Below are 13,796 nucleotides of genomic sequence, written 5' to 3'. Positions count from 1 at the left end.
CTGATATGAAGGCTGTGCTTCATCAATGTCGGCAACAAAGGGGTTCTGAAAAAGACGGATTTCTTTTGCATGAACATGTAGTTCACTGAATCGCACACCGAACTCTGCCTTCAGCATTTCCAGTGCTTCCACACACTTTTCAGCTGGAAACGGGACCGCTGGGTTCTCTGTCGACAGGTTTTGGGTAGCAGGAAGATGGACAAAGTTGCGCTTTTTCACTTGTTCCAAAAGCAGCGCTAATTTCACCTCAAATGCTTTTATGTGTGAATACATGTCGCAAATGAGTTTCCCCTCGCCTTGTAGCTGCAAGTTAAGGCTGTTAAGTATTTCTGTCACGTCTGTTAAAAATGCGAGGTGCCATTTCCATTCTGGGTCGATCAGCTCTGGGACCGTTTTGTCTTTTAAATGAAGAAATGCGTTAATTTCGGGTAGCAGCTCGTAAAAACGCCTCAAAACTCTGCCCCGGCTCAGCCATCGGACCTCTGTGTAGTACAGCACATCTCCGTGCGTAGACTCCAGTTCAGACAGGAATTCTTGGAACTGCCTGTCTTTAAGTCCCTTTGCTCTGATGAAGTTTATGCACGACACCACAACCTTCATTACAGAATCCCACGTCAACACTTTGCAGCACAGTGCTTGCTGGTGAATTAGGCAGTGGACTCGTAGCGGGCGGTGAGACCCCTTTTTTCCAACTCCCGGTTCATGCGTCCTATTAGACAGCGAGTTTCGCCCACCATGCTAGGAGCCCCGTCAGTCGTGATGCTAGCTAGCTTTGACCAGTCCAGGTCCAACTTCTCCATGGTTTGGCACACTTTGTCAAAAATATCCTCTCCCGTTGTAGTCCCTTTGAGACTTTGGAGGGCTGCCAGCTCCTCGCATATCTCAAAGTTTGCGCTAACTCCACGAATAAAAATGAGCAGTTGCGCTGTGTCTTGCACGTCCGTGCTCTCATCCAGTGCTAATGAAAAAAAGTCAAATTTTTTCGTCTTCTGCTGCATCTGGGCATATACATTACTCCCGATTTCTTCAACGCGTCTGGTGATTGTACTCGCCGACAGACTTACGACATTAAATGCATCTTTCTTCTCGGGACACACCTCCTCCGATACATTTCTTAAACTCTCCGTCAGTGAAAGGCTTACCGCTTCTTGCTATCAGTTTAGCAACCCGAAAGCTGGCCCGAACGGATGCCTGGTTCAGCTGAGCTTGGCGTACAAATGTATTCTGCTGAGATAGTAGTCCACTTTTAGCTTTGAGAGTTTGTCTGCTCGTATTTGGCCTTGCAAGCTATCGTACTTGTCTTTGTGACGGGATTCATAGTGTCGGCGAAGATTGTATTCTTTGAATACCGCCACCGTCTCTTGACAGATGAGACAAACAGCCTTTTCTTTGCATTGAACAAAAAAATAATTGTTTGTCCACTGCAGGTTAAATACCCTGCATTCTGAATCAATTTTTCTCTTACCTAACCTTTTCGCCATTATTCCGTTCTCTCTTTGACAGGGCCGGGCCTAGGATTTTTTTTTCTGGAGGCCAAATAGGAAAAAAATTCGATAGCGTCTCTGGTATTGTTCAGAGGGCCGGGCCAAATGTGCTGACGGGCCGTATCTGGCCCGCGGGCCGTAGTTTGGTGACCACTGATCTAAAGAGAGATGAACCTGGAGAAGAGTCCCATAAGCAAGCTGGTCCTGGGGCTCTGTTCACAAACACAAATACACCCCACAGAGCCCCAGGACAGCAGCACAATTAGACCCAAGCAAATCATGAGAAAACAAAAAGATAATTACTTGACACATTGGAAAGAATTAACAAACAAAAAAACAGAGCAAACTAGAATGCTATTTGGCCTTAAACAGAGAGTACACAGTGGCAGAATACCTGACCACTGTGACTGACCCAAACTTAAGGAAAGCTTTGACTATGTACAGACTCAGTGAGCATAGCCTTGCTATTGAGAAAGGCCGCCGTAGGCAGACATGGCTCTCAAGAGAAGACAGGCTATGTGCTCACTGCCCACAAAATGAGGTGGAAACTGAGCTGCACTTCCTAACCTCCTGCCCAATGTATGACCATATTAGAGAGACATATTTCCCTCAGATTACACAGATCCACAAAGAATTAGAAAACAAATCCAATTTTAATAAACTCCCATATCTACTGGGTGAAATTCCACAGTGTGCCATCACAGCAGCAAGATTTGTGACCTGTTGCCACAAGAAAAGGGCAATCAGTGAAGAACAAACACCATTGTAAATACAACCCATATTTATGCTTATTTATTTTCCCTTGTGTACTTTAACCATTTGTACATTGTTACAACATTTGTACATTTGTAATGTCTTTATTGTTTTTAAACTTCTGTATGTGTAATGTTTACTGTTCATTTTTTTTGTTTATTTCACTTTTGTATATTATCTACCTCACTTGCTTTGGCAATGTTAACACATGTTTCCCATGCCAATAAAGCCCCTTGAATTGAATTCATGTGAGTGCATGTAATGTATTAAGTGACTTGTTAAGCAAAACGTTTTTAGGGTTGCCAGACATTTCAGCTTTTCATTTTTCATCAAATTTGTAAACATTTCTAAAAACATCATTCCACTTTGAAATGATGGGGTTTGTGTGTAGGCCTGTGACACAACATCTCATTGAATCCATTATATATTCAGGCTCTAATAAGCCCAAATTTGCAAATAGTCAAGGGGTGTAAATACTTTCTGAAGGCAATGTTATGCAAATACATTTAATAACATTATATGCAATTCGGAGTCTATGCAGATATTAAAACACAATGCTTTACCATGACGGATTTAAGAGAGATTACGTGTCTGCTTAATCCAAATATTTATTTTTCCATCTCTGTATATAGAGAATGACACTTTGGAGAAGAACACTGCACTAAGAGATGCACTGATATATAGGAATATACCAAGGAGAGATATCAGGACCCTACAAATCAACAACTTTGGTATGACAATCCAATCTTTCTCATGATCATTCTATCGTGGTGACCATCATCTTCATGATCATCTTTGGTCTATTAACATCATCACCACTGTCACTGTTATCATAGTTGTCATCATCAGCATCATCATTAATCATCATCCGTATCCCTCATGTGGTTCATTCATGGAATAATTGCAAAGTAACAGGTAACATATTTCAGCTTTCAGCATATTTCAGCATATTTCACCTGCTACGTGCAGACAATTCGACAGGCAGGGTTTTTAGATGTAGTGTGAGCCATGGAGCTTGCAGTGCCCGAGTACATAATAAACAGATACCAGGGATAAACACAATTAAAAGAACAGGTGCACAGCTCTGTGAGGTGATTATGAATCAGCTCTGGAATGAGAAGCCTGCCAATCTACTAATCCAATTAGATGGGATGGCTCGCCATATGGGTTCTTCACTCTGAACCGTGTGCGCAATTAGACACAATGTGCTGCATTTCATTAAGGCTTCTGAATGGAGACTGCACCTCAATTTCTAGCTCCATTTCAAGGATTGCCTTTTGTCCATGTTTTTTATTTTAAATTTTTTTTCACTCTTGATTTTGTATGTACGCTGCCAGACGTGTAAAGTTGCCTGCAATGTAATCAGTTGCTCGGTCATTTGTCGAGCGATGTAACATGTCATTTGTCAAGTCATCATATCATGTAATCAGAACAGGTTAAACATCTGAAGATTCTCTCAAGATTCTCATTGGAGAAATAAACATGGTGTGTTAAGGTACTACATTTAGAAGGCTGATTGGTACTTAGTATAATCAATGTGCATTTGAGGTGTAAAGGGAATTCTGATTTATTTTATAGCACTTCGTCTGGAGCTGACCTTGCCAATAGATTTTGATGAGGCCACAGCGCATCCACTTCTGCTGATCCTGTACGTATCCTACCCTTCACCAATCCTTATCTTGGAGTGTACTGTGTGTGAAATTTCCCTAGATCCTTATCCTTATCAATGGCTTCGGATTGAATATTGTTTTAGAGCAATAGCAGAACCAAGTTTCGCATCAACATTTCTCCTGAGATTATTGAGGGATCAAAATAAATACTATTGTCATTGCATATATCACTCCAGGGACGTAGAAAATAAGTGTCTGTGTAGTGTGTTTATCCAGATAGTGATTTTCCAAAAAGTCTTATTTCTGTATCAGTAACAAGGTTTCCAAAAAACTGTTTTTTATGTGAGTAAAGTACATGTCAGATAAAAACAAATGTCACGACAGGCCTGATGGAAACTGCTAAGTTTGTAAACTTTCCAAATGTTGAGAAAACTAAATATATTAAACGAGGTGGGATCTTTTTGTGTCTGTAAAATTAATTATGTGAGAAATGGTGGTTGAAATTACTTTAATCCGGAATATTGATATAATAACCATCATATCAATGTAAACTTGGAGTCACACAGTGATATGTTAGTGTGGTCCTCCCACTACGACTTGGTTACAGATTAAATAAATTATGATGCACTTCACAGGGCGATTAAAGTACACGATGATGAGCGTGATGCTCCTTTGATTGATTATTGGCTGCTGTTTGACAAATAAATATAATCTTGCTGTTTTGTCCATAATAATCTCATCATGTAGGCGAGCCTAACCGAACTGTATATCTGTGAGCTGTTGGTTAGAGCTCACATGTCAAAACCAGAGTGGATATTTAAGTGATAATGCTTGAGAAGCCAGTGTTTGGAGGATCTCGGGCCGAAAAACCGTGCCAATAAATCGTCCAAACATCGGCTTTGAGGGCATTATCACGTTTATTTAATATATATATATATTTGAACCTTTATTTATCTAGGGAAGTCAGTTAATAAGAACAAATTCTCATTTACAGTAACAGCCTAGGAACAGTGGGTTATCTGCCTTGTTCAGGAGCAGAATGAAAGATTTTTTACCTTGTCAGCTTAGGGATTCGATCTAGCAACCTTTCGGTCACTGGCTACCTGCCTCCCCAATACAGCAGGTTATTCAAAACCTATTTAAATAATGAATGACATATTTGAATAAAAATTCTTATTTAGATTTATTTATTCATACTATTTCATCCTTCCACAAGATTTAGTCCCGACACAAATCTAGGGTTGATACCCAAGCAGGCTAGTCATTCGTTCTATCGGTTCGGTTGCCAGAGACTCGACTCAGCCATTCAGTCTTTTTGTTCTGTATCTATGGACACGACGAGTTGTTAATTCTAAATGTGCTATTACCATACCGGCTGGCAACATTATTATCCCTTGCTTGCTAGCTAGCCAACTATGGCTAACTTACTGTCACGTCAAAACTGCAGCTAGAATAACAGCAAAGTAGCTGCATTTGGATTTGTTTGAGCTGTTTTCTAGTGACGTTTATTTGGATATATCCATAACAATGAGCTAATGAGGTGCAATTTCGCCTAGAAAATGTGCTCACTCGTCAGGACACTGTTCTTCAACAACACAGCAAACACAATCACCTCAAACCGAAGCTGAAAAGACTGCAAACTAGATGCACTTCGTTTTGTTTGACCTTTTTTCAATACGTTTTTTTGTATACAGTGCATTTGGAAAGTTTTCAGACCCCTTGACTTTTTTCAAATTTTGTTAAGTTACAGACTTCTACAATTGATTAAATAAATTATTTTCCTCATCAATCTACACACAATACCCCATAATGACAAAGCAAAAACAGGTTTTTATAAATGTTTGCAAATGTCTACAAAATAAAATATTCAGACCCTTTGCTATGAGACTCGAAATTGAGCTCATGTGCATCCTGTTTCTACAACTTGATTGGAGTCCACCTGTGGCAAATTCAATTGATTGGACATGATTTGTAAAGGCACACATGTCAGAGAAAAAAACAAACCATAAGTTCAAAGGAATTTTCTGAGAGCACCTAGACAGGATCGTGTTGAGGCACAGATCTAGGGAATGGTACCCAAAACAATCTGCAGCATTGAAGGTCCCCAAGACCACAGTGGCCTCCACAATGTTTAAATGGATGAAGTTTAGAACCACCAAGTCTCTTCCTAGAGCTGGCCGCTCGGCCAAACTGAGCTATTGGGGATAAGGGTTTTGGTCAGGGAGGTGACCAAGAATCCAATGGTAACCCTGACAGAGCTGCATAGTTCCTCTGTGGAAATGGGAGAACCTTCTAGAAGGATAATCATCTCTGCAGCACTCCACCAATCAGGCCGTTATGGTAGAGTGGCCAGACAGAATCCACTCCTCAGTAGAAGGCACATGACAGCCCGCTTGGAGTTTGCCAAAAGGCACCTAAAGGACTCTCAGACCATGCAAAACAAGATTCTCTGGTCTGATGAAACCAAGATTGAACTCTTCGGCGTGAATGCCAAGCATCACTTTTGGAGAAAACCTGGACCATCCCAGTGGGGAAGCATGGTGGTGGCAGCATCATTCTCTGGGAGACTTGTCTGGGAGACTTGTCAGGATCGAGGTAAAGATGAACAGAGCAAAGTACGGAGAGATCCTTGATGAAAACCTGCTCCGGATCGCTCAGGACCTCAGACTGGAGAAAAGGTTAACCTTCCAACAGGACAACGTCTCTAAGCACACAGCCAAGACATTGCAGGGGTGGCTTAGCGACAAGTCTCTGAATGTCTTTGAGTGGCACAACCAGAGCCCGAACTTGAACCCAATTGAACATCTCTGGCGAGACCTGACAATAGCTGTGCAGTGACTCACCCCATCCAACCTGATAGAGCTTGAGAGGATCTGCAGAGACATTCTGACACGGAACTAACCACTTGACAGATCCTCCACATACGAGTTACAAGTTGGAAACCAGAAGGTGATACCTGAGTTTAGAGTTTTTTGGGACATTTCATCATTGACCTTTAACTTTTTATTTTTTAACCTTTTTCTCCCCAATTTCGTGGCATCCAATTGGTAGTAGTTATTATCCTGTCTCATCGCTGCAACTCCAGTACGGACTCGGGAGAGGCGAAGGTCGAGAGTCATGTGTCCTCCGAAACACAACCCAACCAAGCCGCACTGCTTCTTGACACAATGCACATCCAACCCGGAAGCCAGCCGCACCAATGTGTCGGAGGAAACAACGTACACCTAGCGATCTGGTCAGCATGCACTGCGCCCGGCCTGCCACAGGAGTCGCTAGTGTGCGATGAGACAAGGATATCCCTACTGGCCAAACCCTCCCTAACCCGGACGACGCTGGGCCAATTGTGCGCTGCCCCATGGGCCTCCCGGTCACGGCCGGCTGCGACAGAGCCCGGGCTCAAACCCAGAATCTCTGGTGGCACAGCTAGCACTGCGATGCACTTGTACCCAATGATCACAAGTTAAAACATTAAAAAACAGTGATTTTCAATCACTGTGAGATTCGCAATAGGGAGCAAGCAAAAAAACTCATTGCCGGTTTCCAAATCAGTTTTTCCTAATCCTAGCCTTTGATGTAACAGAGAAGCATTTCTTAGGACATTTCTTCTCATCTTTTTAACCACAGATTATAGAAACATGCAATTTTAACATATTTAGACACTGGTATGGTGCTGGAGAAATGAATATGAGGTTGAAAAGTGGCAGAATTGCCCTTTAATAATGTGAATAATCTAACTAGTTTTGCCATTTTGTCAATGTTAGCAATCTAGTTAACTCATTATTAGCTACCAAGCTCATATGTCAGTGGTTGAAAGTTGTTATGACTTGAAAAACACTTGAATACACTCCTGTTGTATTTATCACTACTATGAAATACGATATTCCAATGAGCACTGAACACATCAGAAGTAACCCATATTGCACCTTGATGGTAAGTTCAATTTGACCAACTTTCATGGTGTTCCATAGTGACAGTGCCCCCGGTGGCCAGGCGGTGAGTGACCAGTTTGTTCTTGACTGGGACTCTGTTCTGGTCAGCTCGGATAACGTCATCGTGGCTCGCCTGGACGGCAGTGGGAGTGGGTTCCTGGGCCAGCGGGTCCTACATGAAGTCCACCAGCGTTTGGGAACTGTGGAGGTGCAGGACCAGATTGCAGCAGTAGAGTATGTACTGGAGCATGATCTGAACATAATCTGAAATCTCTCACATGGATACTGTTGAAAGAAATTGTTGGTTCGATGGGAACTGATTCATTGCATTTCAGAAATGTTAGACTTTTATACCCTCCCGTATTTTCTTAGGTACCTGACCAAGCTGCCATATGTGGATAAAAATAAGGTTGCTGTTTATGGAAAGGTAAGGAAGTATAATTTAGAATATTTGTGGATATGGCATATATGGCTATAACCCCTTTTTTGTATTCTTACTTACAGTACATGGGTTTTTACCTATATCCAACATTGCATGTCCAACTATTTTTGGGGGTGTTTCCCCAGGCTTATGGGGGTTTCCTGAGCTCTCTTCTACTCCTCTCCTCTGGCTCCATGTTCAGATGTGGGGTTGCAGTTGCTCCCGTGACAGACTGGAGACTCTACGGTAATTTTCCAGTCGAAGATAAATCCTTTCAGTAGCCATTAATTTAATAGAGTTTGTCAAGTCATGTCCAATATCTCTTTGAAGTTATGCTGATGGCCACTTAATACATCAGGATTTGTCAAATACGGTAGGCGGATGCGGCACTCATCCACTGACGTGAAATGTAGGGCCACGTCCAATAAGGCTGAAGGATGTTGTTGTTTATATCATTAATGTGAATGGTAAGGCCAGCATGCGCTATTACTCTATAGAAATACGTCAGGCCCTGGGAGGAAATACAGTGTTTCCTACTACTTCAGAACTGCCCTTGAATATCTTCCTCAAAACAGTGGCATGAAGCCCATTTATAGTTCAGGGATTTTAGAGGTAATAATGAAAGAAAATATACCTGCTTCCTGTCTGTGCAATCACTGGAATCTTTCCTCACTTTCCAGTTCGCCTGAATTTTCACTCTATACTTTACATGATCAATCTCATAATATAATATAATAATAATATATAATAATATAATAATAATATAATATATGCCATTTAGCAGACGCTTTTATCCAAAGCGACTTACAGTCATGTGTGCATACATTCTACGTATGGGTGGTCCCGGGGATCGAACCCACTACCCTGGCGTTACAAGCGCCATGCTCTACCAACTGAGCTACACAGGACCATGTTTCCTACCTGTCATTTTTCACTTAGTGGAAAAATCCACTCAAAAACTACATTTATTTTTATTTTTAATTAGTCCACTTAATTAGAGTCCCAGAAAGTTTTGCATGTCAGCAGTCAACGTTTCAAGATATTGGGTTTTCAAGCAGTGTGATTTACCACATCCTCATGATGATGTGGCAGGTAACATTTTGCTTCTTGAAAGTCCAATATCTTGAAAGCTTGACGGCCGACACAAAACATTTTGGGACTGTATTAATAGTGGACTAATGAAAGAAATTCCCAAAAACACACTTAACTATGTTGTATTTTTCTAAAGGTTCGGCCTTCACTGAGCGTTACTTTGGGTTTCCGGTCCAGGATGAGCGTAAATATCAAGTATGATTGACTTTCCACATTTAAAAAAAAATGTAATATTGAGAGGTGGTTAAGGTAGAAGCACTTTGAACATTCTACATTTAATCTTATAATTAGCAATTCATCCAATAAACACTTGTTACAGTGCAATAGTGTCATATCTGTTGATTCTTCGCTAATGGCAAGCCTCTGGTAGTGGCAAGCCTCTGCTAAAAAAAATATATATATATATATGTATATATATATATATATATATATATATATATATATATATATATTTTACCTTTATTTAACTCGGCAAGTCAGTTTAAGAACAAATTCTTATTTTCAATGACGGCCTAGGAACAGTGGGTTAACTGCCTTGTTCAGGGGCAGAAATCACACCAAGCTGTGCTTGAATGCATTTCTCTCATAGAAAACTAGTCGGTATTTACAGTATGTTTTCAGTATCTTTCACTGATATAACATTGTCATTGTGTCTCGAACAGCTCTCCAGTCTGCTTCCCAACATCACAGGGACAGGTCAACGGAAGTTTCTCATCATCCATGGAACAGCAGATGGTGAGGACTAGTTCTCTCGAGTTGCTACTCAGGGCATGTTTGAACGCTATTGTTGGACTTCAATGTGGAGCTTCTTTTGTAGGTTTAATGAAAAAGATAGGAGACAAGCCGTTATCTAATTACTGTTTTATCTGTCAGGCAGACAGTGTTTCGGTCAAACAATGGGCTTATTCATTGTGTTCAGTTGATTGTTAGCCTTAAGTGGGGATAAAAAGACAGATGTATCATACTGTTGTTAATGAAATAAGATATAATTGACAGGCACTCACAAAAATAGAACTGATGCAGCACACGTTATAATTGCATACCAGGTACATGTGCACATGCTAGATTTTTAGTCTGCGCTCATTTAAACCTGAGATACAGTGCATTTTATACTTGTCTTATAAGAAGAATCTTCAATTGTACGTCTATTGTGTTCTAGCTTCATCTACTGTATCAGATCTATTTCATTTCTCAATAGCTTAGTGACTACGACAATGGATACTGTTTTTTTCTACATTGCTCCAGCCTCAACCCTGTAGAATTATATTTAATTGTGTGAAATTGCCTACAATGTTATTAATTTTGGATGAAAATGCTTGTCGAGCAAGGACACCAACGTTTCATTTATCTCTCTTTCAGCCACCGTTCATTTCCAGCATTCCGCGGAGCTGGTGAAACTTCTGTCAATATCAAACGTTAACTACACTCTGCAGGTGACCAGTTACATTCTCCCATCCTATGCCAAGCGCCATTTAATGTCCCTGACAAAGGAACCCTCAGTGATGCATGTATAATTAAAGCTGACCTCCCCCTCTGCCTTGAATAATTTATTATTTAAAGTTTGACAAAGTGGAAATAGTTACCTGCTGCGTGGTGCCAAACCTGCCCTGAGGAAAATCTGTCTGATATTTAAAAAAGGCCCCACCTTTGAAAAGTAAGTGGGAGAGGAGGGAGAGGGATAATTCAAGAAAGAACTAGTGGAGCGATAATGGTAAGAGTTCAATTACATAAAGGTAGACTCGGCTAAATTACGTTGCCACGAGCAGCATTGCAGATGTTGCGATGAGCCGGACGCAAGACTTCGCTCTCACACAGTCACCCACAGTATCGGTGCAGGAGTTGGCTTCTTAAAACGTGGTAGCTGCAGGACCAAAACAGTGGAGGAGTTAAGCCTTGCCCGTCACCGTATTTAGTTGTTACGGAAATTGACCCACCATGCTGTTTACTTTGTGCCCCTGCGTCATATCGCTGAGTCTACGTTGAAGTGTAATTAATAACAGCAGCTCTGCATGTGTGTTGTGGCAATGATAATAGTGGTAGTCATAGAAGTTAACACTTCTTTTTATCTCATTCGTAATAACAGTAAATGTAAAACCAATCTGCTGTAAAATTCAATATAAAGATAATGAACAACTATTTATTTCTCTGTTCCCTAGATCTTCCCGGACGAAGGCCACAACATTTACTCTGTGAAGAGCCAACGCTACTTGTTGAACTCAGTCATGACCTTCTTCAGGGAATGCTTCCTAGTGGAAATCCCTGTAGCTCATCCTGTGTCTGAGGATGACTAGGATGACCATATCTCACCTTGTTTTTGTAGAACCTGTTGCTCCTGGAAACGAGAAAGTGGTCTAGGACCTGCTTGTCTGAGGAACCACCAGTGAGAAGTGGTGAGGTATGGTGAGACAAAGTGAATGAGAGAGAGGGGTCAGACAATGTTGTTGTGCTCTATGAAGGGTAATGATAGGCTGAGATGAGATTGAAGATTTTTCCTGTACAGTGATAATTTTTCCTATTGCTCTGATCACGCAATAGTTCACATAGAAACATTTAGGGTATTACCAGTGTTCTGCAAATATCATAAGTATACAGTTAGCGTGGTAGAGTTTCAGTAGAGAAGAAGGGAAACTTCATATTAGCTGTTTGTATGGGAGATATGTTTTTGTCTTTAATGTTAAAGATGTGAAGGGAGATATTTATTTATTTTTCCTTTTAAAGAATATAGTTATTTCAGACAGCTGTAATGTATTGCGAATTTTATACCTAGATACATATTCAATTCTAATATGGCATTTAGCAGGCGCTTTTATCCAAAGCAATTTAAAGAGTATGCATTAGGGACAAATACAGGTAACCGGGATCCTAGGACTTCACTCTTCACATTTCCCCCCCAAAATAAAATGACCTTGGAAATGAAAACATTTCCCCCAATATTGCACTGATGCAATTTTACAAAATACACAATCTGCACAGAAGCAAATTGGCAAACATTTTATATATAGTACATTATCCAATCAGGTTGTCGCATGGAAGCCTTTAGTCTAGAGAATTTACTTCACACAAAGTCACCATAAATTCAAAGCACACACAGAATTGACACAGCTGGACTGCAGACAAGACTTAAATACAGTTTAGAGGTCTCATCAGAACTGAATATTCTAAAATGAGCCCGAACCCCCCCCAAAAAATCCAGATTTAAAAAACAACAACTATAGGCTATATTGATTTAAAATGTTGTTGAGAACAACGTGGCGGTTGGGGGCTGCAACAGACTGAGAGTTCTTTCAATGGTGGATGGATGACTATCTATGTCAGGGGTGTCAAACTCATTCCATTTAGGGCCCAGTGTCTGTGGGTTTTTGTTTTTTCCTTTCAATTAACACCTAGACAACCAGGTGAGGGGAGTTCTTTACTAATTAGGGAAAGGGAAAGGGTGATACCTAGTCAGTTGTACAACTAAATGCCTTCAACTGAAATGTGTCTTCCGCAATGTAACCCAACCCCTCTGAATCAGAGATGTGCGGGGGGCTTCCTTAATCGACATCCACGTCTTCGGCGCCAGGGGAACAGTGGGTTAACTGCCTTTAATTCATCAATCAAGTACAAGGGAGGAGAGAAAACCCACAAACCCCCACCCCATCTGGAATGAGTTTAACACGTAATGCGAACAAAATCTTAATGGAGAATGATGACTATTTTATAGATTTCATCATCAACTGTGCACAGATACTGTGCTGCATGAACTCAGCTACTCCACCAATCACAAATATGCAAGATGGTTACCGGGTAAATACTCAATAACTATTACCATTTCAAACAACTGATTCCACACTTATTTTAAACTAACCAACAGTGAAACAGAAAATAAGAAATCTCATAAAATAATCCCATACACCAATTTAATGCTATAGTTGTGTGTTGTCACGTAGATTATCATTTCAGAGAATGGGTTATCAACAAATAGTATGAGAGTAGATATGGATATTTTTAACAGAGTTGGTCCCCATTAAGATATCTTAATCTCCCTGTTATTTATGAGCTGATCTGCTATCTGTATAATCATCCACTTGATTTTGCCAAATAGGAGATATTCTGTCATTCTTTGGAGGTTAACTAGCAAGCTGAGCAATTTTGGTCATTTGTAGTTTGTATGATTCAACAATGCCATATCATACTCAGGGGGGCGCGCGCTCTGTGTCGAGATAGCATAGGCTTCCTGCTGAAATGTGCTGAATTTATTAAGGAACGTGATAATGCCTGGGGATATATGAATGGCCTGTTTTTCAATTCACAACAATATCATTGGCGATCAAAGTTACTCTATCATTAGTAAATATCAGTTTCACTTGCTGTGAAATCTTCACATAGTGTCACAGCCAAGCCAGCAATGTGGCATATCGACAATTTTATTTTGGGAGAACCCTAGCAAAGTAACCATATCTTGGTTTTAAATGTTTCAAATGGGGACTTTCAGTTTTTGTGGTGTTTTCCAGGGCTCTTGGGATAA

General features: G+C 40.6%; 1 protein-coding gene across 1 annotated transcript in view; it reads left to right on the top strand.

The window, feature by feature from the left end:
- Window positions 1-12,602, top strand: part of LOC124044403 (inactive dipeptidyl peptidase 10-like) — a 171,245-nt gene extending 158,643 nt beyond the window's left edge. The window contains exons 18-26 of the mRNA XM_046364052.1: window positions 2,870-2,968; window positions 3,816-3,966; window positions 7,816-8,010; window positions 8,149-8,203; window positions 8,344-8,443; window positions 9,426-9,484; window positions 9,952-10,024; window positions 10,649-10,722; window positions 11,446-12,602. Coding sequence (XP_046220008.1) covers window positions 2,870-2,968; window positions 3,816-3,966; window positions 7,816-8,010; window positions 8,149-8,203; window positions 8,344-8,443; window positions 9,426-9,484; window positions 9,952-10,024; window positions 10,649-10,722; window positions 11,446-11,580 — 941 coding nt within the window. The 3' untranslated portion in view covers window positions 11,581-12,602. The remainder of the gene's footprint in view (window positions 1-2,869; window positions 2,969-3,815; window positions 3,967-7,815; window positions 8,011-8,148; window positions 8,204-8,343; window positions 8,444-9,425; window positions 9,485-9,951; window positions 10,025-10,648; window positions 10,723-11,445) is intronic.
- The last annotated feature ends 1,194 nt before the right edge of the window (window positions 12,603-13,796 follow it).

Source organism: Oncorhynchus gorbuscha, linkage group LG09, assembly GCF_021184085.1.
Source record: "Oncorhynchus gorbuscha isolate QuinsamMale2020 ecotype Even-year linkage group LG09, OgorEven_v1.0, whole genome shotgun sequence".
NCBI classification, from domain to species: Eukaryota; Metazoa; Chordata; class Actinopteri; order Salmoniformes; family Salmonidae; genus Oncorhynchus; species Oncorhynchus gorbuscha.
The sequence above is the reverse complement of the archived record's forward strand: the minus strand, read 5'-3'. Positions and strand labels throughout refer to the sequence as shown.